The 25,532-nt window shown below is 40.1% G+C and overlaps 1 protein-coding gene across 2 annotated transcripts in view; it reads right to left on the bottom strand.

Annotated features, from left to right (window-relative positions):
* The window catches only part of LOC125895800 (collagen alpha-1(XXIV) chain), a 115,279-nt gene that overhangs the window by 4,579 nt on the left and 85,168 nt on the right, over window positions 1-25,532 (bottom strand). For both annotated transcript variants that reach the window (XM_049587911.1, XM_049587910.1), the window contains exons 31-54: window positions 25,181-25,225; window positions 22,472-22,525; window positions 21,765-21,818; window positions 21,572-21,625; window positions 21,220-21,273; window positions 18,934-18,987; window positions 18,498-18,605; window positions 17,652-17,705; window positions 17,264-17,371; window positions 15,894-15,947; window positions 14,923-14,976; window positions 14,722-14,778; window positions 13,631-13,684; window positions 12,391-12,444; window positions 11,800-11,853; window positions 8,937-8,990; window positions 8,228-8,335; window positions 4,482-4,589; window positions 4,244-4,351; window positions 2,936-2,989; window positions 2,632-2,694; window positions 2,304-2,357; window positions 2,080-2,115; window positions 1,022-1,057 (exon numbers count right to left, since the gene is read on the bottom strand). In XM_049587911.1, coding sequence (XP_049443868.1) covers window positions 1,022-1,057; window positions 2,080-2,115; window positions 2,304-2,357; window positions 2,632-2,694; window positions 2,936-2,989; window positions 4,244-4,351; window positions 4,482-4,589; window positions 8,228-8,335; window positions 8,937-8,990; window positions 11,800-11,853; window positions 12,391-12,444; window positions 13,631-13,684; window positions 14,722-14,778; window positions 14,923-14,976; window positions 15,894-15,947; window positions 17,264-17,371; window positions 17,652-17,705; window positions 18,498-18,605; window positions 18,934-18,987; window positions 21,220-21,273; window positions 21,572-21,625; window positions 21,765-21,818; window positions 22,472-22,525; window positions 25,181-25,225 — 1,533 coding nt within the window. The remainder of the gene's footprint in view (window positions 1-1,021; window positions 1,058-2,079; window positions 2,116-2,303; window positions 2,358-2,631; window positions 2,695-2,935; window positions 2,990-4,243; window positions 4,352-4,481; window positions 4,590-8,227; window positions 8,336-8,936; window positions 8,991-11,799; window positions 11,854-12,390; window positions 12,445-13,630; window positions 13,685-14,721; window positions 14,779-14,922; window positions 14,977-15,893; window positions 15,948-17,263; window positions 17,372-17,651; window positions 17,706-18,497; window positions 18,606-18,933; window positions 18,988-21,219; window positions 21,274-21,571; window positions 21,626-21,764; window positions 21,819-22,471; window positions 22,526-25,180; window positions 25,226-25,532) is intronic.

The raw sequence follows: 25,532 nt of genomic DNA, 5'->3' as shown, positions 1-25,532 counted from the left end.
CACATGAAGGGTATCAAATGAAGCAGAAACAAAAAGTGTCAAACGAAGTACTCTTTTAGTATCAGAATCACTTTAAAAGTACTGGTATTGGTACTGGTACTGTAATTTTTTATACTGGACTGAACAAATACATTTGGAATAGAATGGTCTTTTAAAGGCTCTCTAAGTCTTCCTAGGCTTGAAAGGTTTTTGTCACATACAGCAAACATCTCCTCACGAGCCGCTAGCTACATGTCCTCTGAATATGCTGTGAAAAAGTCCGGTCTTTGTAGGCAGCCCAGGCTCCGCAAATGGCAACAAAAACATTTTGGTCCAGGCTGCTCCAACCAGCCAGCACAAGACCAGCGAAAGCAAGCACACACACATAAACGCGGTACCTATGTCTCACTGTCTCGTGCGAGCTAGCTCCGTTGTGTTTGATAACATTGTTGAACGCAAACAGAAGTGACGCCCAACGGTGCTTAGCGTACCTTTAAACCCAGTTCAGACCAATGATTCACAATGAGACAAAACCATTTTAGAATGATGCAGAGAAAAGTTGCAGCAGTGTGAACATTCATATTTTAAGAAGTTACAAATATCAACTACAAAATGAGTCCAAAAAGCTGGAAATCAGAACAGAAGTACAGAGAGTTGTTCCACAGACATGATACATTTCTTCATTTAGTTGCATTGGTGTAAACCGTCAGGTTTTCAGAAAGTCACAGAATGACGCATTGCAAGTAGCTGCCTGTTTCAACTTGTCTCGTTGCGAATCTCTGGTCTGGACTAAGCTTTAATCTTCGTATTTCAATATGTATAAAGAAAGCATTTGACATCTGAGATTGTTTATATGGCGATGCCACCAGTCATCCCAAAGTGTCCTCTTTCCAGAGTTTCTAAACATCCTTGCCCAAACTTAATATGTCTGCCTGCACTAAAGCTCATCTTTACGCATCATAATTAGAAATTTTACAGAACTTCATTGTTACATAGCATGTTTAGTATAAAGCTGAAATGTGATAATTAAATTAACACTTACTCTAGGTCCTGGACTTCCCTGTGGTCCTTGAGGCCCCTGAAAGTGTGAGATAGCAAATTTAACATGGCTAAAATGATGTATTAATCATGTATTCTGATCGTCCTGTTTGCTCTGCAGATCCTAAGACTGTACTGTGGCAGCCAATGTGAATATTCTTAAACCCTACATGAATACCACATTACCAGCTGCGGGCTTTAAAAAGAATGTGTATTGAATTACTGACATACAGTGAGCAGAGTGGACTTATGAGGAGCAACTGCAGAACCATAATTCATTATCTCCCTTCACTTTTGTCAGTGATGCTGGGAGGAATAGTAGCAGGAATTGGACATGCTGACTGTTCTATTGCAGCTACTTTGAGCAGCTGGGCTCACGTGGTTTCAGGTAGCTCACGTCAATATGTGAGAGCATGCACATATTTGACATCAGTGTTTGAGAAAAGGCTATAATAAACGGGCCATTGTGCCCACAGTCTGCTTGTGTGTGGTAGTGTAAACTGCAGAAGCATTTAGGCTACACTGAGAATCTTACTACAGTTTACATTACAGAGTGGGAGCAGGGATATATACGTGAATATGGGGATTGCACTGTGGTTTGCCATGCTAACATTTTGACAAGGCATTTCCTCGACAGTGTTTACACAAGAGGGTCTGAGAGTACTGTAGGGCCCCACAGCGAGCTCCGGGAGACAGTGAAAACAGCTACTTTCAATATGACTCAGCCATACCGATATGCTGTCACGTAAGGACGGTCGTATAAACACAACTAGCACTGAACCCCAGCTAGCTTTCAGGCATCTTTAAACACAGCCTTCGTCATCCACAGTAGGTCTTTTTTTTTTTTTTTACACCAACAATCTGCTCTGATGTGGCGCCAGGAGAACTGGCCCAACAAGGCCTTTTTCTGTGAGGAATTTTCAAGTCCGACTCTTCAGTGAAGTATAATCATGATATAATAACATGTTATATTGGCATGTAATCACATGTAATACAAATCATTATCATACTCAGTCTGACAGAGTTTTCAGTGTTCGGTTACTGGTTTGAATCACATCTTACCATTTCGCCACTGCTTCCCTTCGGACCCCTTGGCCCCTGTGGAAAAAATACGTAACAACGTAAAAACATTTACAGCATTGTATCCCACTCTTTATTAACTTTAATAAGCATACTGCCAGATATTACACTGTTTTTTAATTAAATGTTTAAGAATATCTCTCTTCTATTCTAAACACACACACACACACACACACACACACACACACGTGCACACAGAAACCTACAGGTTTTCCCACTGGGCCCATCATTCCTTCAGGGCCTACAGGTCCAGTGAATCCCTAAAACAAACAGCAGGGTTGAGGGTAAATAAACATGTGTGTCTGAATTGACATGTTCCCAAAAGTGAAACTGCTGACAAGGTTGTGACAACGTATCCCATTAGGACTTCAGGGTGTCTTAAGAGATGGCAACAGGAAGCACGTGTTCTTCACAGAGTTTGCGTATTTCAGGATTTTGTATTCTTATCAATACCATTCAACTAATGGCATCGGAATCTCAGCAGTAATGGAAGCACTGTGATGTGTCTCTTGTTTCAATTTCTATTAAACTTACCAGAGTGCCCAAAGGACCTTTCGGGCCAGGGAAGCCTCTAAATCCTCCATCACCATTTGGCCCCTGTTTGAAGGAAAAAGAGGTCATTTCCTGTGTGTCATTATACAGGCACAATCTGCTCGAGATAGTGTTGACAAAAATATTGATTTTATGATACATAACAATTCTGAATATTTGAAATGGTTTCAATACTTAATTTTTTAACTGATACACTTTGTCACTATCTCTAATTGTTAATGTTTTTGTTAATTGTTAATGTTAATTGTTAATTGTATCAAAGTTCCTGTATTGTGACAACACTTACCGCCGGCCCTGGAAAGCCCTGTAAACCAACCATTCCCGGATCTCCAGGTTCCCCCTATAGGCAGAAAAGACAATCACATCACAGCTACAGAGGAGCTTTGCTTTTTACACACTGTCACTGTCACGTGTAGTATGCATTTGACAAACACATCACATCATAAGTGAGAGTATACTGTGTTTGAGAGTGTGTGCGTGTCTGTGTTAGTGATGGTGTAATTTTAAAATCCCATTTTATACCTACAGCTCCAGACACAGCGAAAACAAAGTAAATTGGCCTTTTAAAAATGTCCTTTTCTATTTCAAGAGAACTGGGGCACACAGAGGACTTTATTTCTGGATCTACAGTCGCCCCATCCCACATTCACACACCCTCCTGGAAACACACATTGTGAGGTTTGTTGTCTGTACCCTATTCTGTGTCTGAGCACTGTCTGTCATCCAGGGTGGCAGACACCATGTTTGTACAGCCAGTCATACACATCCTCTAGACAGCTCCGCTTTCGAGCCAGAGACTTTGACCGAGAAACTCTATTCACTGAAAAGTGTAAAGGGATCTGACCCAAGGGCCCAAGTCTGCTCTCTGTTTCACCAGCATCAATGGGGGAAACTAGCAGAGAGAGGGGAGAGCGAGGGATTGAATTCTGTTTTTTTTTTTCCTTCTTCTTTGAGGAGTTACATAAGTAAAGTGGAGCACCTCTTTTTCGGGTCTCTGGAGGGTGAGGATCTTACATAACTTGGCCTTACCAGGCACAATGTTTCCATTCCTGGCCTCGCCCAGATAATTTGTTACTCTGCTCAGGGTGGAAAAGTGTCAGACACACACATTTTTAAACCCACAGATGGGCTACCTGAACCCCTGAAGCTATATTTAGAGAAGCATCAAAAAATGTATATAAGCTTACAAAGCCAACGGGATGGTATCAATTAAAACTGTTAGGACTTCAGCAATACAAAAGGATGTGTTATGTGCAAAGCCGTTTTAAAGACCATTAATAAAAAATGTATGAATCTGAGAAACGAACCGTTACATGGAAACATCAGTGGCAGAATAAAGGTTTCAGGTTTCACACAGAATATGACGATGAAAAGGATGTTCACTAAAAAAGATGAATGTCTCATCTGTGATGCAATAAAAATACTTGTTTCTTTACAAAATGTTGGTAATGTGATTCCAGTGTATTTCAGTGCCATTTAAGGAGTGTGAGGCATATTTTGATGGTTATCAGAATATTACCGTGAATCACAATTATTATAGCCAGGATAATTGCGAGATCAAGTTTTCATATTGTCATATGCCTAATATACTCACTGGTTGTCCTTTGAGCCCCAGGTCACCTTTCCTGCCCTGGTCACCTGTAGTCCCCTCCAAGCCTTTGAATCCTGAGGGTCCCCTGTCCCCTGGCAGGCCCAGTTCTCCCTGAACAAACAAAGGTCAGGAAATAAAAAAAGTTAGCACAATTTCCGAAAATGTTTCGTAAATTTCCGAAAATGTTTCGTAAATTGTGAAATTTATAATACATTAGATCAGTATTCATTATCATTTTCACCTTCAGACCAGGCGGTCCTATTTCTCCAAGTGCTCCAGGAAGTCCGATCTCTCCCCGGGGACCTGGACGTCCAGCAGGTCCCTCTGGTCCCACTGAGCCCCTCTGACCCTGAGTGCACACCAAAGATGGTATCAATAAAATTTGATGTCAAATCAAAATGACAAATAAAGAGTATGGTTATATTCAAATATAGTACTGTTTTCTTTTACACAAGACATAAACAAAAACAACACCCCACTCATGGCGACACGGCTCCAAAAACCTTTCAGGATCACTGAAGGTTAAAAGGTTCATGAAGACTCATAATGGTGGTTGAAAAAAAGCACATGAATAATATGAAGTGGACAGTGAAAATTTGTTTCTTGCATTTAAAGGTTGCTATTAAACAGTGACACTCAAACTTCTGATGGCTGAGCATCCTTGAATGCACCCAAGGGGAAAGTTTTCAACAGTCAATGGCAAGCTTTGTCAAACACAGGCAAAAAAAATAAGAGTATGTAATTCATAATGACAATTGATTCATTACTGGAATTCTTTTCAATATTTCACTTCCAATGTTCATTTCAATATCTCCAAATACATTTCCAAATTCATTGTACAGTCATAGCTGTGAACCACAGTGCTGAAGTCTGCTGGTGTCTCATGGTTATATTTCTTGACAATGTGCTCCTTGAGTGTACCCATAAAACTGACTGCCTGTCACTGAGTTGTTTTCTCACACCACAGACCACAGCGGTTTCCTGCTCCATCAGCAGCGTGGCGAGGCAGAAGGGAAGGAGTGATATTAGAATAACAGATTGAGTGGGTTGTCGCCTCACAAATGGCTTCTGCTCCTCGATCACTGTGAGGAGAGCAGATAAGTCAGAAACCAGGTTTACTGGGTGAACCCCCGACCTGCAGGTGCTGGGAAGCCCTTGCATAAGAAAAAGCTTAAGGAGACCACTAGACTGACCCCTGTGGCGGTGGACACCAAATATAGAAAGCCAATCTCCCCATCTCAGTGACTATTTCTCGTCAATAAGTTTGTTTATGTTGGCTTAAAAGATTTGTAGTATTCCTTGAATATCATGACTGTAGTAGCTTTACTGCCACAAAAGTTGTACACACACAAACAGAGTGAACACTCTCCTTTGGATATTTCACATGAGCTGTTAAAACCAGCCTGTTCTCATTGCCAGGTCATCAAATACAAATGCTTTGTTATGCCCCTCGGCGTGTGATACTGACACCAAAGCAACCCTCTGGTATCTCTGGGAGACACACTGGCTTTCATATAACTCTTTCACTAACGTCAATCAAACAGAACACCCAGGACACAGCTGTTTGTGTCCCGTGTGATACCTAAAGTCAGTACTGTTCTTATTGCTGGTAAGGTGCTTGGCCATAGTAATGGATCAGGTTGCATTTTTAAAAAAGTTGATTCTGTTTCAACTGCTTTATTTTTTTGCATCCCCTGCAACCCCAACGCCCAATCCTAGACACACTACACATATTCAAATGAATGGTAGGACTGGCTTTTTTGCTGCAATGCCTTATCCGATGTGAATACAGCCTTAATCATAAGGATTCTTCCTCTGCACACACAACAATCCAAGCTCACAAAACTTTACTTACTACAAAAATAAAATGGTATGCAACCAAAGCACAGAAATGCTCGGGAGGGGAAAAGCATCTGCATTACAGACAAAATAACTTCTTACTTTTTTTCAGAACAGTCATTGACATAACAGCTCAGGCATTCTTAATCCTCTATGTCAGCAAACTTAAAATTCAGTGTTGTCCAGGGTTGTTGATACAAACTAGTTTACATCAGAGTCTCCTGACGTAATCAAATGTGAATGCTTCTTCTATTGAACAGCTGACCCAAAAGCACAAGCCTCCAGGAAAAAATAACTTTCTGGTTTCTGAGTTTTTGGTAAAACTTTGTCAGTTTATTTTCACAGGATGATCTCCACTGCATTTCTTTCTTGTTGCTCTATAATACACCGTCCAACAAAGAAGAAATGCTCAAAATCTGTTAAAAACAACAACAACAACAACAACAACAACAACAACAACAACACAAAAACAAAAAACAGTCTTCCCCTAAAACTGTGCAAATGCATCCAACTTGCAAAGTGAATATGAATTAGTATGCATCAGATAATGAGGAAAACGATGAATAAGAAGATTATTGACAATCATTATGGGAATAATGACAAACAAGGACAAAAAAGATTCTGCCAGCAGAAGCAGTGGAAAGCCATATTACAGTATCTTTCCCACTATGGAGGCAAGTAGTGTTAAACTGAAATAGAGTTTCCTGCACACCTCTCCTGCTAGGACAGCCCCCAGGTACTTAAAATTACTTACTAAATTCTCTAGATTACTGAGGCAGACTGTTGGCTCAAAAAAAATCTCCAAAACAGCTCACATATAAGAAAAGGTCTCTGTGGATAAAAAATAAACATACATTCACAATTTACAGCAAGTGTATTGTTTTTGAAAATTATACAAGGTTTGCTGTGTGATTTAGGAGCTGTGGAGTTATGGGACTTACTCTGCCAGCGTGAAACCGCATCATTGCACTCAAAGTTTTGGGGAAAAGAAAGAAAGAAAAAAAAAAAAACAGTGGCCAAAATTAGACTTAGAAGACTTTTACAAAACAACATTATGTAAATGAAAGCCAGACAGAAAGGACTTTGCTTTCCAACACTTGGCTGAAAGGGCAGAGACGTTTCATGCATGAAATCCCGATCCACTCTAGCTGCACGCTTATTTGGATAAACCCACTGTGTCGCAACCAGGAGAAGCCAATCAAATCAAACAAGGCATTTAATGATTTGTCAATCTCAGCTGTATGTTTCCGTCTCAAATCTACAGATGGTAGCAGCTGAAATAAGGCTCTGGGCATTCAGATGCAGTCAAATGAAATGTGCTATTGGGACAATGTGGCACAAGTGAGCATGATGGCTGAATGAGTAGTGAGGTCTATATGGTGTCTCCTGAGGCACTCTAATGCTGCTATAAACAAAAAGCATTCAGCTGATCAAGTGTTTTTTTGTTTGCTGATTGTTTTCACCTGACAGCTTACTCAACCAGTCCACTTTCTATAGGTAATTATAACACAGCTTTATTAATTGTAGGCTATATTTAGTCAATCCACAGGGCAATGGAGATTTAATTCATATGTGCCTCTGACATAAATGGGGCAAATGACAAGAGAAATCTGTAAAAGCAAGCTCTTTGCTAGGTAAAGGTGAAGTTGGCCAAGGGGGAAAAAAAATGTAGAGGGTGTATCATTATATTCTCCTAGTGCAGACCACAAGTCTGCTATAGCCATAAATACGATATAGGTCCTACTTAGAAGTTCAGTTATGTAAGTAAATCTTCTGACTCCTTCTATGACCTACATTTACAGTGCCAAGCAAGGATGTTTTCAGACATAGCATATATCTAGGTTAATATGTGCAGCCACATAGTCAGCTACATAATTTTCATATGTGAACCCAACCTCCAAAGTTCCACTTTGATTCATCACCATTTGGGTGACCCATTTGTGTCTATAATGTTTAACAAAAGTCAAATCCACGAAGCTCAATCATCTCTGCCTTGAAAGACATTATTAATACTCATCACCAAGCTTTGCCTTTTATGTTTAACAAACATATGACTGGCTAAAAGAAATCAAATCAAATAACTTACTTAAACCAAATATGCTGGTATTAACAATGCTATACCTGATACGTGATATTGTCACTAATTACCTGTCGTCCTTTCTTTCCTGGAAATCCTGGTAAGCCACTGAGTCCTGGGGGACCATCCAACCCTGGGTAACCCATCAATCCTATGAGTCCAGGTAAACCAGTTGGCCCCTAGAAACAGTGACAGTGTCACTCAATCTCAATCTCAGCCTGGGGCATTCACAGACTTATGATGAGCACCATATAACTATTCTTATCACACCGGATTTTTACAGCCTAATTCCTCCAACGAAATACAGTATTTGCTCTTGACAAAGAGATGCATTCCTGCAGACCTCAGCCAAAAACAATTTGCCGGGAGTTTTTTTTTTACTTTCACCAGCACCCAATTACAGATTGATAAAGTTTGCCAGTTAAGTTTGCCAGTTACAGATTGAAATGTTTAGACATCTCAAGGAAACAGGACACTGTTGCAGCTGATATTCTATGGCAAACACTGGAGCATTACACAAACTAATGCAGCTAAGGCATTCTAAGTTACGTGATCTTTTCATTATCTCTGTTGCCTTCTCCTTCCTTTTTGTCTATGCAGTAGTGGTAACCATTTTTAAACATGCAATACTTTGATGATGCTGAAGGTACTGAGCTGTGTCCCCCATGCCAAGCTGTATCGTAACACAGATAATCACAGGGGAACATGCTCTTAATTGTGATACTACTACTGTCTCTCTCAACCACACATTTGGTTGAAATGAATTGATACTGTACTCACTTCGATGCCAGGAGCTCCACTCAGCCCTCTCGCACCTTTCTTTCCTGCTGAGCCCTGGTTAAACAAACACAAGAGCAATAAAGCATACATGAGCATTCACAAAAACACACAAGATAAAATATCTTACCTGCCGCTCAATGAAGAACAGAAATTCTAAAGACCACATCTTACATAAGTTTTATGGAGAACTCAAGTTCAGGACTGTTTCTATACTTTACTTCAGACAGTCAAAGAAATATACTTAATTCCTAAAGGGACAGTTCACCCCAAAATCAACATTATATATTTTTCCTCTTACCTGCGGTGCTATTTATCAGCCTAGATTGTTTTGGTGTAAATTGTCAAGTGTTGGAGATATCAGCCGTAAAGATGTCTGCCTTCTCTTAAATATAATGGACCACGATGGCATGATCTGGTTCCTTAAAATAATCCATAGACCATGTTGTGAGCAGTTTCATATAGGGACTATTTTCTTTCTACTGAACTACACCTGCCAACTGTGTCACCTTGCAGAAGGAAGTGTGCATCTTTTCATGGACCAGAGGCTCGTACCTGTGCCAGTGCAAGATGTGATGTAAACAATAATGGCGTCCTCCTTGACTGAGCTGTAACGTTAGCTGGCTCAGTGGTGCCAGGTGAGCTAGCAGAAGATGCATGCTCCCTTCTGCACAGTCATACAGTTAGTGGGTGTAGTGTGGTAGATAGAAAATAGTTCCTGCATGAAACTGCGCACAGCAAGGTCTGTGGATTATCTTGAGTAACTGCATCATGATTTCTGGAAAAATACATTGCTGCTGAGTTTTTCAAATGTGTTTTGGTGCTTTGAGCACCACAAGCCAAGTGCCACCTAGTTCCATTATATTTGAGAGAAGGCAGACATCTCTACAGCCGATATCTCCTACACTCTTCAACTCACACCAGAACAATCTAGATTGATATACAGTACTACAGGTAAGAGTAAAAGTATGTTTTTTGGGATTTTGCAGTGAACTGTCTTTTTACATGTATATTTCACACCTCAAATGGCATTACTTTAAATCAGATTGAAGTGTTGAAGTGAAATATATGGCACAACACCAACAAGCAAGCCTTCACTGCTTTATGTTAAAAAAAAACAAAAAAAAAACCAGCATATTTGAGATTGTGCTATCATGCTTCGTTACATAAACTTTATAAACTCATACTATACTTAGAATAATCAGACTTTCCTTGGAAACCTTGAAATCTTTTTGCTTTTCATGTTTCCTCTCTAGGCCTGATACAGTCACATATGTACAGTATGTATAGTATAAGAGAGATATCCCTCAAGGGATGTTTTACCAAAGCCACAAATTTGACACAGAAATACAGCATATCCCAAAAGTTTCCACTGTTTCCTGGCAGACTGTAAAATAATCTATATTTCCTAACACATGGGTCTATATGTTGCATGTGACAACATTGCTTAAGCTCAGTTTAAACTCAAGCCAAGTTAAGTTAATCAACAGAAATACTCCCATACTATTTGAACTGGTTATATAATCACTTACATACAAGCTGTTTGACACGTGTAAGAAAGTCAGTGGTATCTAGAAACCTGTGAATATTCATTCATTCATCTTCTAACCGCTTCATCCTCTTGAGGGTCGCGGGGGGGCTGGAGCCTATCCCAGCTGACATTGGGCGAGAGGCAGGGTACACCCTGGACAGGTCGCCAGACTATCGCAGGGCTGACACATAGAGACAGACGACCATTCACGCTCACATTCACATTCACACCTATGGACAATTTAGAGTTATCAATTAACCTAGTCCCCAATCTGCATGTCTTTGGACTGTGGGAGGAAGCCGGAGTGCCCGGAGAGAACCCACGCTGACACGGGGAGAACATGCAAACTCCGCACAGAAGGGCTCCCACGCCTGGGATCAAACCGGCAACCCTCTTGCTGTGAGGCAAGAGTGCTAACCACCACACCACCGTGCCGCCCACCTGTGAATATTTCAACTATAAAAATGCTGTGTGGAACTTGATCAAGGAGGCTTTAGACTGTTTCACAGGGGAACTGAATTTATGTAACCAGAAGGCCTGAGACAAGATTGAGAACTCAGAAGAACTTGACAGCTAAGAAAGAAAAAACCTATCAATTTAGGACAGCTAGTTTTAGGATATTTGCTTTGATGCCAGCTGCCTGAATTTAGGCTGTTTTCTAAAGCTATTTAATGATTGGAAGAACAAAGGTAAATTATCTTCAAATCTATCAAAACATCACTAAAAAGACAACTCAGATGAGCAGAATTAAGCAGTCAGGGTGACCATGAAAACTTGCTGTATTTCCATAGCTGCATTCCACTCATCATTCTGTAGACCAAAGCCTATTTCTACCACCCAGTTTCTGATAGCAGAGAGGGAAGCTGAATTTTTGCCTCTTATGCTTTGCTACAATTCCACCACAGCTGGAATGAAATCATCAACCACAGAGGATTGGCCCCAAAAAACAGCTCAAAGTATTACTTGCATGCTCATCTAGTAACAGGTGAAAAAAAAATGGTGCTTTTGCCAAATGTTTGTGGTTGGTCTTTCATTCTGACAGCAAACAGAAAAAGTTTCATTTATCCAAAGTGTCATTTATAAAGCCAGCCCAACTAATCAAACCCAACCCTGCTGGCAGTTGCTGAACAGGGCTGCGTTAATAAATGTACTGGCTTTGTTAAGAATAAACCCTGAATCAGTGCAAAAACAGCAGCCTATAGAAACAATCTGATGCTGAAACCATCTTATTTTCAGGAAGGAGACCACGTGTAGTCACACTATCACACTCTTTACTTGATACTGAATGAAACAATGTACGTGATTTTCCTGCTATGGGGATTTGCATGGACCCACCGGAGCTCCCATCTCTCCTTTTGGGCCTGATTCTCCAGGGAGGCCTGGTGATCCCTGAACAGAGAAAAACAAACACAAACAATAACACGGATATGTTACATAAATCCATGCTTTGTTTATATGATAATCTCTGGAAATAATGCAAATAAAATGGAATCAGGAAAACAACATTATTAAGGATGACAAGCTTGTCAAATCATTTACAGTAATAGGATGAACAGAATAACACTTAATGCTGCTTCTTAATCTGAGTCCACCCATTGTGGACACACCATGAAGCCAAATAGCATTCTTAGCTCATAATCCCCTTTATAATCCCTCAGATTTAAATGACTCTATAACCTACTCTTGTGTCACCCTTAGGCAAAACACATTTAATATATTTCACATGTTAGCCCCTCTAATGTTAAGGCTGTAAGAACAGCGCAATTTCAAGTATTTTATTTTGTTCAGTCCATCAATTTCAATCATTTTACATCACTGTTTCATGTGCTTCACCGATGGTACAATACCACCGCTATGGTGATTTGAATGCATGTTCCAAAAGTGTGTCAAAGCCAGCTGTTGTACTACAGACATTGACTGACTTACGGGTGGGCCTTGTGGTCCAACAGCTCCACGAGGTCCAATGACACCAATGTGACCCTGAAACACATTGTAATGTATAATTACAGTTTCTCTCTGATTCTCGATCTATGTCAGGTCTCAAATGTGTAAGAGACCTCACATGTGAATGTCATCTCCCAATTCTAACTACAGGATGAACATCATGCCCAAAGCCATGTTAAATACATTGTCTTAAGCAACGTTTCCATGTGCAGTAAAGAAAATCGCTCAATTACAGGCTCCATAGCATGAATAGCATAGTTTCTAAGCCAGGTTTATTGTATGTATATTATCATGACAGGTGGCTCTTACTAAACAGGATCCATAAATTCTGCACTCAAATGAATAACAATGAATGCCAAGAGGGACCTATTAGGGTTTTCAATGGAAATCTGGGGAATGATGGCACAACTGCCAAACCAACCATTAGTTTTTATGACTATGATCCTAGGTTGGAACTGAAAATAGGTCAAGGATTATCACTGGTGATTCGTCGCAGGAACCTACAACAGTTACACAACTGTTACCCAACAATTTGGGGCCATCAGATACAATACTTAATGACTTAAAAGTGTCATTCAAAAGATGCAGTAAAACTAATTCTACTGTCATCAGGCACACAAGTAGATACATAAAGAGTTACTCTATATTAGGAAATACGCAAGGTCTTAAGAGGGTCTGGCACAATTCTACTCATTTTAAAAAGGACGATGGGAGATCTAATGCATCTTGGTAATTTTCTAAAATAATAATTGTCCTAATTAGAACAAGAATATACAGAGAAATATGGGGATAACACATTTGGGAAGTGAAGACATAAACTGTGTACTGTTATCATCAGCTAAATCAAACTGTTTTTGTATTTTTCTGTTCAAAATGTTGTAGCTGCAGACCACATTTGCAGACCCACTCACAGCCTAACAAAAACACCAACTGTTCAAAATAGAGTAACCCATATACCAACTTGCTTGCACTGTGAATGTGTGGTGTACTTCTTGAGAATCCTGATCCTGAGAGGCAAGAAGTGACAAAAACACCAGATTTCCGCAGCCTTATTGCTGGGAATGTGGCAATCCTCCCCAACATGTGTGGTCTGCCCTTACAGTAACTGAGCGGAGCAGTTTTCAATGAGGCGCCAAAAGCATATGAACAACAATCCAGTAGACACGCACACGGAGTGGTGACTGTGTGATATGTCTGATGTTGATTTAATGGTTTTGTCTACCTGATATCCTTCATCCCCTGGCTCTCCACGCTCCCCTCGTTCTCCTGGGGCCCCCTGTGTAGACACAGATGTACGCACATGAACACACATACTGTACGTGCATGCCTTCGTTTATACCCACAAAGCTTCAATTGAGCCCTACCGCTACTTAAAAACAGAGTTGCTTCTCAGGCCAACACACATGAAACATATTGAGTCGATGTGACCTATGAGTCTGGATCTTTGCTGGAGTCAAATGTAAAGGCGTAATTTCACCTTGAACCTTTACTTTCAGCTAATCCTGGTTGGGCCTTTAGGGAGACACAGGCTACCATTGTACAGCTCATGGTATGTACTCCAACACTGCGCCAACTTGATAATCCAATACTACTCACACTGTATGGTACGTTGCTATCTACACCTGTGTAGACTTCCAGTAACCCTGATTGTTCACGCTATGTTGGCTCCTCTCAGTGGTCACGTCCATGGTTGAGAAATGTGTCTCAAAGTGCATAAGAGCCATGGTACTGAAGAAATGTGAGCTTTCCCAAGCTGCTAAGACTCTTTATGTCCTGATCCTCTTTTGATATTAAGAATGACTTTGTTTCCTCGGGTGCAGAATCCTTGAGGTAATTTAGGGTGAGCAATGGCCCTCACTGAAGCTCTTGTCCTTGTCAAAGACACAAATGTTCGTATAAAAGCACAGTATTGAAGCCTGTTCCAGTTTTAACAATAGAGCATTTGTGTTAAGTGCTGTTTCAAGACCCCTATTTTCATTATGGGTGAATTTAAGAACACAAACAAAGCTAAGATTAAGATTAACCCAGATGTGTAAAAACCCTTGTCGGACATTTTTAGCTTGTTCATACTCCTGCCATGAAGGAGTTCATAGCCTGCAATGAACAGAAAAGATCTGAGCCACACAGGTTGATAATCAGGGTCCATGTGCTTGACAGAACAGAAACATTGATACACTGTCAGTCTGGTGGGATGAAAATATGAGTGTACGTGGTGCTAAAATCAGGCGGATTAACTATTTAAATGGCTTGGACCAAACAGAGCGAGAAGTGTTAGGGATCAGAAAGGAGAGTTTTAAGGAAAGCAAGACCTACTGGTTCACCTAAGGGCCCTGGCAGTCCTGGGGTCTTATTGTCCTCGCCTGGATAACCCTGGAATGTAGTGAACACACACACAATCATGTATGCAGACATCAGAATTTGCAACCAGACAGTAAACTGAAGTACAATTCACCAAAAAAAAAAACAAACACTGAAATAATTATATTTCACACACTATTTCAGGTATCATGTTACCTTTTCACCTTTAGGCCCTGGTGGTCCAATAGGCCCAGGCTTGCCGGGGTGACCCTAAACAAAACAAAACAAAACAAAAAAAAAAAAGAAAAAAAAAAAGGAAAGCTGATTATACTAGCTAACCAAGCTGCCGTACTGCCGTACTTCTACTGGCTACAGCATGTTTCTTGGAGAAACAGAGTTCTGCTGTCAGCATATTAAACAGAACTGTTTAATATAAACACAAGCCTTTGTAGAGAAGCTCTTACATTCTGTCACTTGAGGATTTGGTTTTTGGCTCAGGCTCAGAAATCAGTCAGCAACCTGAGTCAAGTGTGACTGAGTTTGAGAGCCTTCATACACACCCATACAAATTCATGAAAAGGGACAAAATGAACTTGAGGTGCCCTGTTCAAGTTATGCAACCTAAACCCACTGATGTTGGCACTGACCGGGCTGTGGAGTCGCCTGGAAAAATTCTCTTGTAGACTTCACCATGTTCAATTCCATCGCTTGTCTTTGCTCATGTGGTTATTTGTGTGGTGTTTTTCCCCCTGGTATTTCGCATTCATTGGATAATTAACAGTAAAAAGAAATAGGAAATATAAGAATGGCAGGGATGATGTGTCCTCCACCAGACTTAAACTGAGGATGTCTGCAGCACATTGGCCAAAAGCTATGTCGAGATATGTATCTGAAGCTTGGATGTAGTTCCTCTAAACAGGATTAAGTTTGATGGATAAACCTCATCAGTTTAGTTTTACTTTCCATGTGCTAGATTTGGAGGACTCCCAGATTTTCTAAAAAGTTATCTAGATAATTTAGTAATCTCTCTCTCTAAAATATGTCACCAATTAAGTGTGAGCTTAGTGGGATATGCTGAGCCAAAACTCAGACCAGTCAGGGTTTACAAAACTATCCAGTAAGAACTGTAGAGTACGCATGTGTATATTGGCGAATTGTTCTTGTAAATCTAGATAGGAGATACTCACTGTGTATCCTGCCAGTCCTGGTTGCCCCTCTATCCCCATAACTCCAGGCTGACCCTGGAAGTAATGCAGAAAATGCACACAAAATAAGACAGTGAATCAGTCCTAGCTGTGTTTGTTTTGCTGGATCAGCTAAATATAACCTTGGCCTCAAACAGACACAAATGCAAACTGAATCCTGTGCCTAGAGTTGTTTTACGGCAGGGATATAAAGCTATCACAACACAGTCTTAGTGGTTTTGCTGAGAAGGGAGCTGCCTTCCCCTGTAAAGAAGAAAAGAATGGGTGCTTTCCTCTAGGCTTTTCCTGTCTTCTCTTGCTCTCTCTCAGGCCTGGAACAAAGATGGGCATTTGATGCTTTCCCCTCAAAAACTCTTAAAAAAAATGATACAGCTTTTTGTCATAGTGTACAATCAGAAACCTTCTAACTACAATTCACAAAAAGGGGGATTTATTAATGTGCAATTAAATTATATTTAGTACTAGGTATAATTCAATGCAAAATTATATATTGAGTATAAGGGCAATTTTTTACATAAATCTAATTGGCTCCTTTTTTTTTTTTTTTAGCACATAGCTCCTAATAACAAAATATGATGTCTTGCTATATTTTGAACTACTTGAGAACAGAAAACAACCAGCACTGGGGGTGCAGCATTCCCTGAATTAACTCCCTACACATTAAACACACTAATAATACATGCATGTACTTGATCTGAGTACATGCATGTACTTGATCTGAGTACATGCATGAGATCAAAAAGGAACAAATGTATATGTTATATTTTTCAGTTTCACAATGGCGCCCCAAATGTTTTTCTTAATTCAACAGCAACCAGCTACACAGTACAAGAGCCACAGACTTTGAACATCAGCCCATCTTAGCTATTCTGATAAAATCTCCCTCTTATCGAACTCACAAGGATCAACACACGTCAGTTTGCAGGCTAGATAGCTAGTTAGCGAACCATTAACCAGCTTGTAAATGTACCTACATGTCACGTCACTTTAGTCCAGTAACATGCTGGTGTGGTCCTTACTTTTACACACACTAACATCATGCTGTCAGCCCATGGCATGTAAGCTACAGCCAGTCTTGTTCACTCTGTCTGTCCTTGATGTCTATGATGCAACCCAGCACTCTGGCAGCCTGCCAGCTACTGTCAATTAAACTCCGACACCAACACATCAAAAAGTAGCATTTCTAATATTTTCTCAGACCTTTTTTCTTCCTTTTAACAATAAAAAACATTAACAATACATTTAAAAAGATACTGACATTATTTTGAACTAAAAGGGGATTACTGAACTTGATTTCAGTCTGATTCAGATTCTTCTAACTGAGAGGAAAGAAAGGAAGAATGGGAACTAACTGGTGTGCCTCGGGTCCCCCTGGCACCTTTAAGCCCAGGCTCGCCTGGCTGGCCGATGTCTCCTCGTGCGCCAATCTCACCAGCAAGACCTGGAGGACCTCTCTCTCCCTGGAAAGAGACAGAATGTGACTAGGACATAAGAAATAGCAACACTGACAAAAAGCAAGTATGGAGAATATCCTCTAAATTAAAAGTCAGCATTCAGGCCCTTTTGACAGCAGGAACCACCCCTTCTGTGTAACTTACCTTCAGCAAGAAAACAACTAGCTCTAAAGGCTATTTGTCTTTAATGCAGGTTGCAGTTACTTGCCCTGTGTCCTCTTGCTTCCCGCTGTTTCACTGTGAAAACATACTTAAGAGGGAAAGTGGTGATAAACCAGGTTCTTACCTTCTTTCCGTGCCGTCCTCTGTTCCCTTGGGGCCCTGGTTTTCCCTCCGGCCCCTGTAGCAGGACACCCATTAAAGGATTAGTACAGTCACTATATACCTATTCTACAATTAGAGGCATTAATAACCGCGTCTGATGATTTATAAACACCAACCTACAGATTCTGATATTAAAGTTTCTTCCCCAGAAATTCCCAGATTTTGTTCCCAGATGTTGTAGCATGTTGCCCGCAATGCCATTCAAAACTTTTAAATTTGTCTGTTTACATGTCTGTAAACTGGGCAGTACTGCTTTCTCAGAGCTTTGTATGTGTGCCCTGAAGCCACCTTCCTTCCTGACACCTGTGAACTTCCTGCCCCCTTTAAATAAATCTGGATCTGTATCTCAAAACAAACAAACAAACACTTAGAGGAATATTGAGTGACATCTGTCCTGCATTCACACTCTATAAAATAGTGCCCTTTATTACCCAAATAGCAAAAAAGCTTTGTTGAAGAGAAGGCTGACCCCTACTGGGACACAAAGGAAATATTTGGTTCAGAGTACTTTTGTAATCTGCTCTGTTAGTTTAAAGGTATCTAAAATTCTGTAGGTGTGACTTATTTTGCCATGTTCCATCAGCTGTATGCTTACATTGAAAAACTAGAGGATTTATCTTTCCTGTCACAAACTGAATCTACCAGATCTTTTATTCAAATCTACATTTTACATTATCTTCACGCAAGTGCGTATTTTCTGAGTTAATCAGAATGTCAATAAAGGCAGGAACTTCTGTTACTTGCCTCCAAAGGTTATTTTAATAAAATTGTTGTACCTGGCCAGTTTGGAAACATTAAATAAACTTACACGGAAGCCCTGTTTCCCAGGCTCTCCAGGTGGTCCTGGGGGCCCAGGGTCTCCTTCTATTCCTTTGTCCCCTGGCTCTCCGATTGGCCCACACTCACCAGGCTCACCCTGACAGTGTGAGGGACACAGAGAAAGAGAGGCAGACAACCAGGGAAAACAGTTAAATTATAATTTAGTAAGACTGAAATGACTAACCAAGAGAGGTCAATAGGTCAGACAACCTGAGGTGTTCAGACACTAAGACAAACCTTTAGTGAAATACTTACATTTTCATCATTTTCATTTGACCTTTTATCCCATTCAAATCTAGTGTGAAATTAAGTGGATCTGGTGTTCTTACTGTATTGTGGTTTATTCAGTATATGACTTGAATTAACTTTTTTAAAATCCTGAACTATTCTCTTTGACGAACCAAAACAAATGTTGCAATGTTTACCTTGGCTCCATCTTTTCCTTGTGGGCCATCTTCACCAGGGGGACCGGGAAGACCCTATAAACACATCAATATTTACAACAAAATCTCTTCAATGTTGAAAAAAGTGACCCATCAACTGTGAGAACTGTGACAGTGTTATTTTCTCTGTAATGGCAGATTCTGTGTGTGGAGCATCCCCAGTAACAGGAACACTGTTTCTGTCAGAGCCTTTGCTGATGATGTTAGGATCTCAAATCCTGAGCCAAATACAGTAGGGCTGTCAATCTTCCCCCAAAATCAGATTCGAATTTTTAATGTTCTTTATGTTAAAAATTCGAATAATATTCGAATGTTTCCTTGGTATAGGCTATAGCCTAGGCCTACCACCGCATTTTTATATTTTTTGTGTTATAATGACATTATTTTAATATTGTGCATCACATGCAAAAGTGAGCGTCTCCGGCTTGTCTGCGCAGCGGTGTCTGTCCCGACCCAGCTGCGCAGCCGGAGACGTGTTGCTCCTCCTCACTTCAAGTCGCTGTCATTAACTTTTAACCTGCAAAGGCAGCAGTGCCGCAATATTGTAGGAATTTATGAAAGCCCTTGTCAACATTTCAATAGTTAAAACAATATTTATTTGCAATTACTCTATTGAACGACCCCGAAGCATGAGCAAACGGGCCGTGTCACTTCAGATTAAAGAGATGCGCCTTGTCACTGTCAGCGCAGGGCTGACAGGGCACCCTCCGCTGAGAAGAGAGAGAGAGAGAGAGAGAGAGAGAGAGAGGAGAGGAGAGGAGAGGAGAGGAGAGGAGAGGAGAGGGATTGTAGGTCTGTTTGTAAACGGGGCTTCTCTGACAGTCATGTATTTCCCCAAAAAACATCTCTTAATGCACGGTAGAGCACCGTTTTTTTTTTTTTTTTTTTAAATATTCTTAGTTTCCAACTTCGAATATGCTTATTTTTACAATAATTCCAATTGTTTTCGAATAGCGAAGTTCATTCTGACAGCCCTAAAATACAGTAAAACTATCTGCACAAGTCAAAATCACTAAAGTACATGAGAAAATGTTTTCATAATGTGGGTAAACCAACTCATTATAGATGTATTCAGTGCAGTTGTAAAACATGCTTGATTTGCTTGATCATCAATGCAGTTGTCAAAGTCATAATAGGGGAACATGTAAAAGTTACAGAGAATCTTAACACCAGGCTGAAAAGCAGTCTTTCACTGCCCTCTGTGGTTGAAAGTTTCAAGGCTGCTCTGACTACAGTCAGCATCACTGATGGGTGTGTAGTTGGGTGTGGTCAAACGCTTGCTGTGTTGAACCTGTAAACACACTGAACAGTGATGTCACTGTGTCCTGAAGAACACCTGTACATCACTGCATCAAAGTGAAAAGGTAAACCACAGGAGGTCAGCAAAAACAAGACTTTGAGGGGGTGTTATGTAACCTTTAATTTCTACGAAATAAAGTAGGACACATTAACAGCATCTTTTTTTTTCTTTTAGTCCAGAGATTATTTAAAGGGGCTGAACAAGAAGTTCAGGGACGAAGGTTGTAATGAAGAGATTAATTCTGAAGAATTAGGAGTGACTCAACTGTCTTGACTAGCGTGGCCACATGACCACGCATGAAAGCCGATTTATTGTGCCCAGATTAGGTTTAACATGTCAAGTTTGTAGAGACAATTTATTTGTTATGTAAAAGGAAAAAAGCAAGTAACCCTCTAAAACATGTGTGCCATGAAACAAAAGAAACTGTGATGTAATGTTCATTGCAAAATGATACAGACAAGATGACTTTAAAAAAAAATCCCCACTGTAATTACAATTTCTATGACTAATAAACAAAAAAAGGCACACTCTTCTGAACATCTGTATTGAGCACATAAATCACAGATGATCTCAGATTTCTTTGGTCCTACTCAGGACAGTCAGACAAGATGAGCCAATTCCTGCTGACAGAATGGACAATTTCTCAGACATCATCTAAATTCTTTAATCTTCCTTTACCCACTAAGATGGAGTAAGTAAAAACTGCACTGTGGGTCTGATGTTGAAGCAACCTTGGTAAAGAATGCTGAATCTAATTCTGTGGACAGAATAGTAAGATGACACTCAGGCAGTCCAAGTGCTATTTATATAGTCCATCAGACCAAAACAGTTCCATCACTCTGCTCTCTTTGGTTCGGGTGGAGGATTAGACATCCTCGTCAAAATGAGGGGGAGTAAATATACGACTGGGTTAGATTTACCCAAACAGAAGGAAGGAAGGGATTAGTGGGATGTTTGCAGTTACTCACTCTCATTCCCTCCTGTCCCTGCTCCCCTTCAGCTCCCAGCGGCCCAACATCCCCCTGCAGGGACACAAACACAACATGGTGCTGTCTAGAGGTCAAGACACACTAATATGTGCATGCACACTCCCAAGCTTACTCCAACCACTGATACTTGAAACTGAGGCAGTGTTAGACTTGACAGCCAGCTGCTGTTTCACCTGAGGCTACCATTAGGTCAAGTCCAAACTCACTGAGCAAGGTCACAGTTTTTCCCAATGCTGGAGGGTGACAGAGACTGAAGCTCCACATGACAAATGTTTTCTAAGAAGCAGGGGTGACAGGAGTAGTTGCAAAAAAACACTGACATCGTACTGACCTTTGACCCTGGCTCTCCGATGGCACCCTGTTCCCCCTCCGCACCAGGCCCACCCTGCAAAGATAAGAAACAAAGGGCAGGAGTCAAATTTAATTTATACTGCATAGCATACATAAAAATGTCAACTATAAACAACAACAAAAAAAACTAATAATGACTTGTTATATAGTAACAAATATTAAATAAAAAGTACTTCAGGTCCTTGCTCTCCATCAGGTCCAGCCTCTCCAGGAGGTCCTTTGGGTCCCTGCAAGAAAAATCATCAGAAGACACCTTAATGACACAATAATCTCATTATTAGACTTAATAGATTAGTAGAGTAAATCTGGAACTAAAACTGAAGACAGAGAAACATAATACAAAACTCTAGCATATAATAGGAAAACAAACACAGTTAAATGTTTAAGTCTGTAGAGTAGAGAAAACTGAGGGTGGAGAAGTAAAACTGACGACAAGCCAAAGGCAAGATGAGACCCATAACATAAACTGTGCCTCTGGTGTTATTGGAACCTCCTACCCCAATAAATATTTGAATCAATCTGATTGTTTGACGTTCCTAATGTCCCCGAGGGGTCGGCTGATTTCCAGGGGAATCAAGAACTTAAGAAAGAATCCAAGAAGGGAGGAACAAGGTATGGAGCGCAAAGGTGTGAGAAACAGAGAGAGAGAAAGCAATACACAAAGACAAATCCTAATTTTCCCTCTCAAACGGTTCATTTTTTTCCTAATGAGGAGCATCAGAGCTTCTGAAGTGTTGATCAAATAATTTCAACCCTGACAGCTTCTTCCTCTTGAAAGTTTTTAAGAATAACGATTCATTATAGTTTCCAGACAAGTCAGTGCTCACAATGTGTGGTTTGTTTGCAGTTTCCTAAAATAGTCAAAAGACAGCATACTCACTGGTTCACCATGGGGTCCCCTCTCCCCGGTACTGCCTGGGATACCTGGTTTACCCTGGAAACACACACAGTCATGAGCTCAGCATAGCCTCAGTCATTCATTTGTGTAATCACAGAAAACAAGCATGAGAAAGCTCAGCTTTGGCCACGGTCCTCTTCTCATCTTTACTATTATCATCATTAGCAACATAACCACAAACATGATGGCTGAGTCTACTATTTCAGTGCTGCATAATGCCTACAGACACAGAAACCCTTTGATGCAACACAAGTGGATTGGCTTTCCTACAATGTCAGATCTCTTTGTTGCAGTCCAAACATTGCGTTGCCAAGTTTAGACAAGACACTCTAATTTGAAACAGTATTTAGTCCAACGCTGACAGAGGACGACATTGTTTTTGCATGTGAGAGATAGCTGGTTCTTCCAAGCATTGCAACCAAAGTGCCAAAGTTTGATGAGACAGTAATGAATTCAGTAGCATCAACCTTTACCTGTACAATAAATTGGTCTGCAAACTCTACTGTGAAACACTACACTAAGACCTGCGTGATCCACCTATCGGGGTCAGCAAAAATGATCAAGGTTATGTATTGCTATATTGCTGTAAGGTTTACATAAGAGACACCGATATTTTAGCCAACACGATGGTGGAATAAACAACCGTGTACACCACACGTCTTAATATTTTTAGGAAATTAAGTTTATTGTTCTTTGAAAGGGAGTACTTGCATTATTATGCTATTCTAATATAATTATGTGAGAGGCATAAGATGGTCTTAAAATGACAATATTGTTTATCGCAATTATCTCTGGGGCAATATATCGTCTAACAAAACTAGTTATGACAGTCCTACTGACTCAGGACAATTCATACTTAAATAACCCTTAGCTTCTACTCACTGAGTAAATAAGACCCAAAAGAAAAAGAAATACAGCTGCAAAATGACGTTTTTAAATGTCTCAAGCTGTGTAAATAGGATCTTTGAAGAGTGAATCAACTGAACAAAATTAAAAATAAAACAGGAAGAAAAACACTTAAGTGTTCCAACAGCCAACATATTCAGGAGCCACCAAGAGTATCTGTCAGAAGTGAGAGTGATGAAAGTATTTCTTCTATTCTATTTTAGGGAAACAAAAAGAAAAACTACTACAATCATTGACAGCTGCATTAACTAAACAATTGCATTCAGCACTGGACCTAACGGGATTTAACATCACAGATAACAACATGATTCTTGGACACAATCACTAAAAGATTTCTAATCACTGAACACAGAGGTATATGTATATGGTAAAGAAATATACATCATGATGCATTTTGAGGGAGCTTTTATCAGACACAAGATGGCGCTATAAGTCCAGAGGTCAACACAACACCAATGCTGCTCATACAACAGGTTTGTCAAAGCAGTGATTTTGATAATACTGGGCAAGTCTACAGAGGGGTAGATGATGTGCATTAAACTACAAGCAGCATATGCTTAGGAGGGCAGGTCACAACTGGCCCCGGGTATGTGCATGTTGTTATGTCCATGTGTGGGGTGTACAGTTGGCTACATCAGAGAGTGGGAGCACAGGCTTGCACATGTCTATGTGTGTATTTGTGTGTTTGTCAAGAGTGATTGCAAACAACCCAAAAATGTCGAATGTTAAGCCGACACATGATTAGAGAGAGTGGAAAGCAGCTCATTTGTCAGTGGAAAACGACACAAGCCAAACAACTGGGTCCAACATCGATTAACCATGCAGGTGATAGGGCTTTTCTCTGACTGGGGACGGTCCTTTGTAAGTCTGGCCATAAATGGATGAAAGAAATTGCACTATAAGAAACATAATGTGGCTATAGTGACCATCAGTTGGCTATTAGATGGCCCACATGGATCTGCTTTTGAATCTGTTTTTGTTTGCATGTTTCTACCATCTGTGGAACATCAGTTATTTCATCCTTTCACAGTTCAAAAGCACACAAAGACTACCATCCATCTTGTTCTCCTATGGCAAAAACAGAAAAAAAACAAGAGTCTGCTGGCAAAATGGCCCATTAAAGCTACCAAAACAAGACACTACAGCCAGCGTGTGTCCTGTTTAGTATTCATAGCTGCTGAAAAGACATCTCCTTTGGGGTTGTTAAAGTCTCTTCCAAGACAAATCAGCTGGCTGATATCATCGACCATTATTAGCTAAATATATTAGTACTGAAACACGTCAGTGGAGAAGTGATGAGAAATTGCAAAAGATATGTTGGTGATCACTTAGAAACAGTTTCGCTATTACCTATTCTGTCCACCAGAGAGCACTGACAAGTTCATTTTTCAACTGTTAGGTGTCCTGCTCTATGCATATCTTGTTCACAAGTCATTTAATATAAACCATAAAATAACTTCAACAAGGATGGAAATTCTTAAGTACAGAAGCAGGAAATGGAGCCAAGTTTCTGTGCTGTGTTCATTCACACTGAATGAAAACCTCACGCCTTCACACACCAGTTGATAAAGGGAGATTACATGCACATATGTTTTTATTATGTCTTCTTTTCTTTATATATATATATATATATATATATATATATATAGACAACACAGACTTGTAAAACATTTCCACATCCTCTTTTTACCTGCTGCAGCCATAATGATGCTCATCCTATCTGAAGTGAAGATGATAATTAAAGTTCTGAAAGAGACATTCAGCTTTCACTTAAACATTACTTACTTTCTTCCCAGGAGGGCCTCTCTCCCCAGGGCTGCCAGCTTTGCCCTTCAAAAAGAGAAATCATTATCTGAATGAATAACATGCAGTTGCAATCAACCCAAGTGATTTCAATTTATTTTGAGAGAAATATTAGCAACATGTTAATCTTCCATATCTGATGATTGGTGACTTTGTGTGTGCTGGGTTTTACAATGATATGATTATTTGTGTGTCGACAAATTTCCCTGCGTCAAGCAGGAGCAGTAATATTTGTAACCTCATGAATTTATTGACTTCCTTGTTGTTTAAATTTTATGTTTTGGAAAATTCCTCTCAGATGAAAACAAAACATAAACAAGTGTGTTGTTAATAT

This window comes from Epinephelus fuscoguttatus, linkage group LG10, assembly GCF_011397635.1.
Source record: "Epinephelus fuscoguttatus linkage group LG10, E.fuscoguttatus.final_Chr_v1".
Lineage (NCBI taxonomy): Eukaryota > Metazoa > Chordata > Actinopteri > Perciformes > Serranidae > Epinephelus > Epinephelus fuscoguttatus.
The sequence above is the reverse complement of the archived record's forward strand: the minus strand, read 5'-3'. Positions and strand labels throughout refer to the sequence as shown.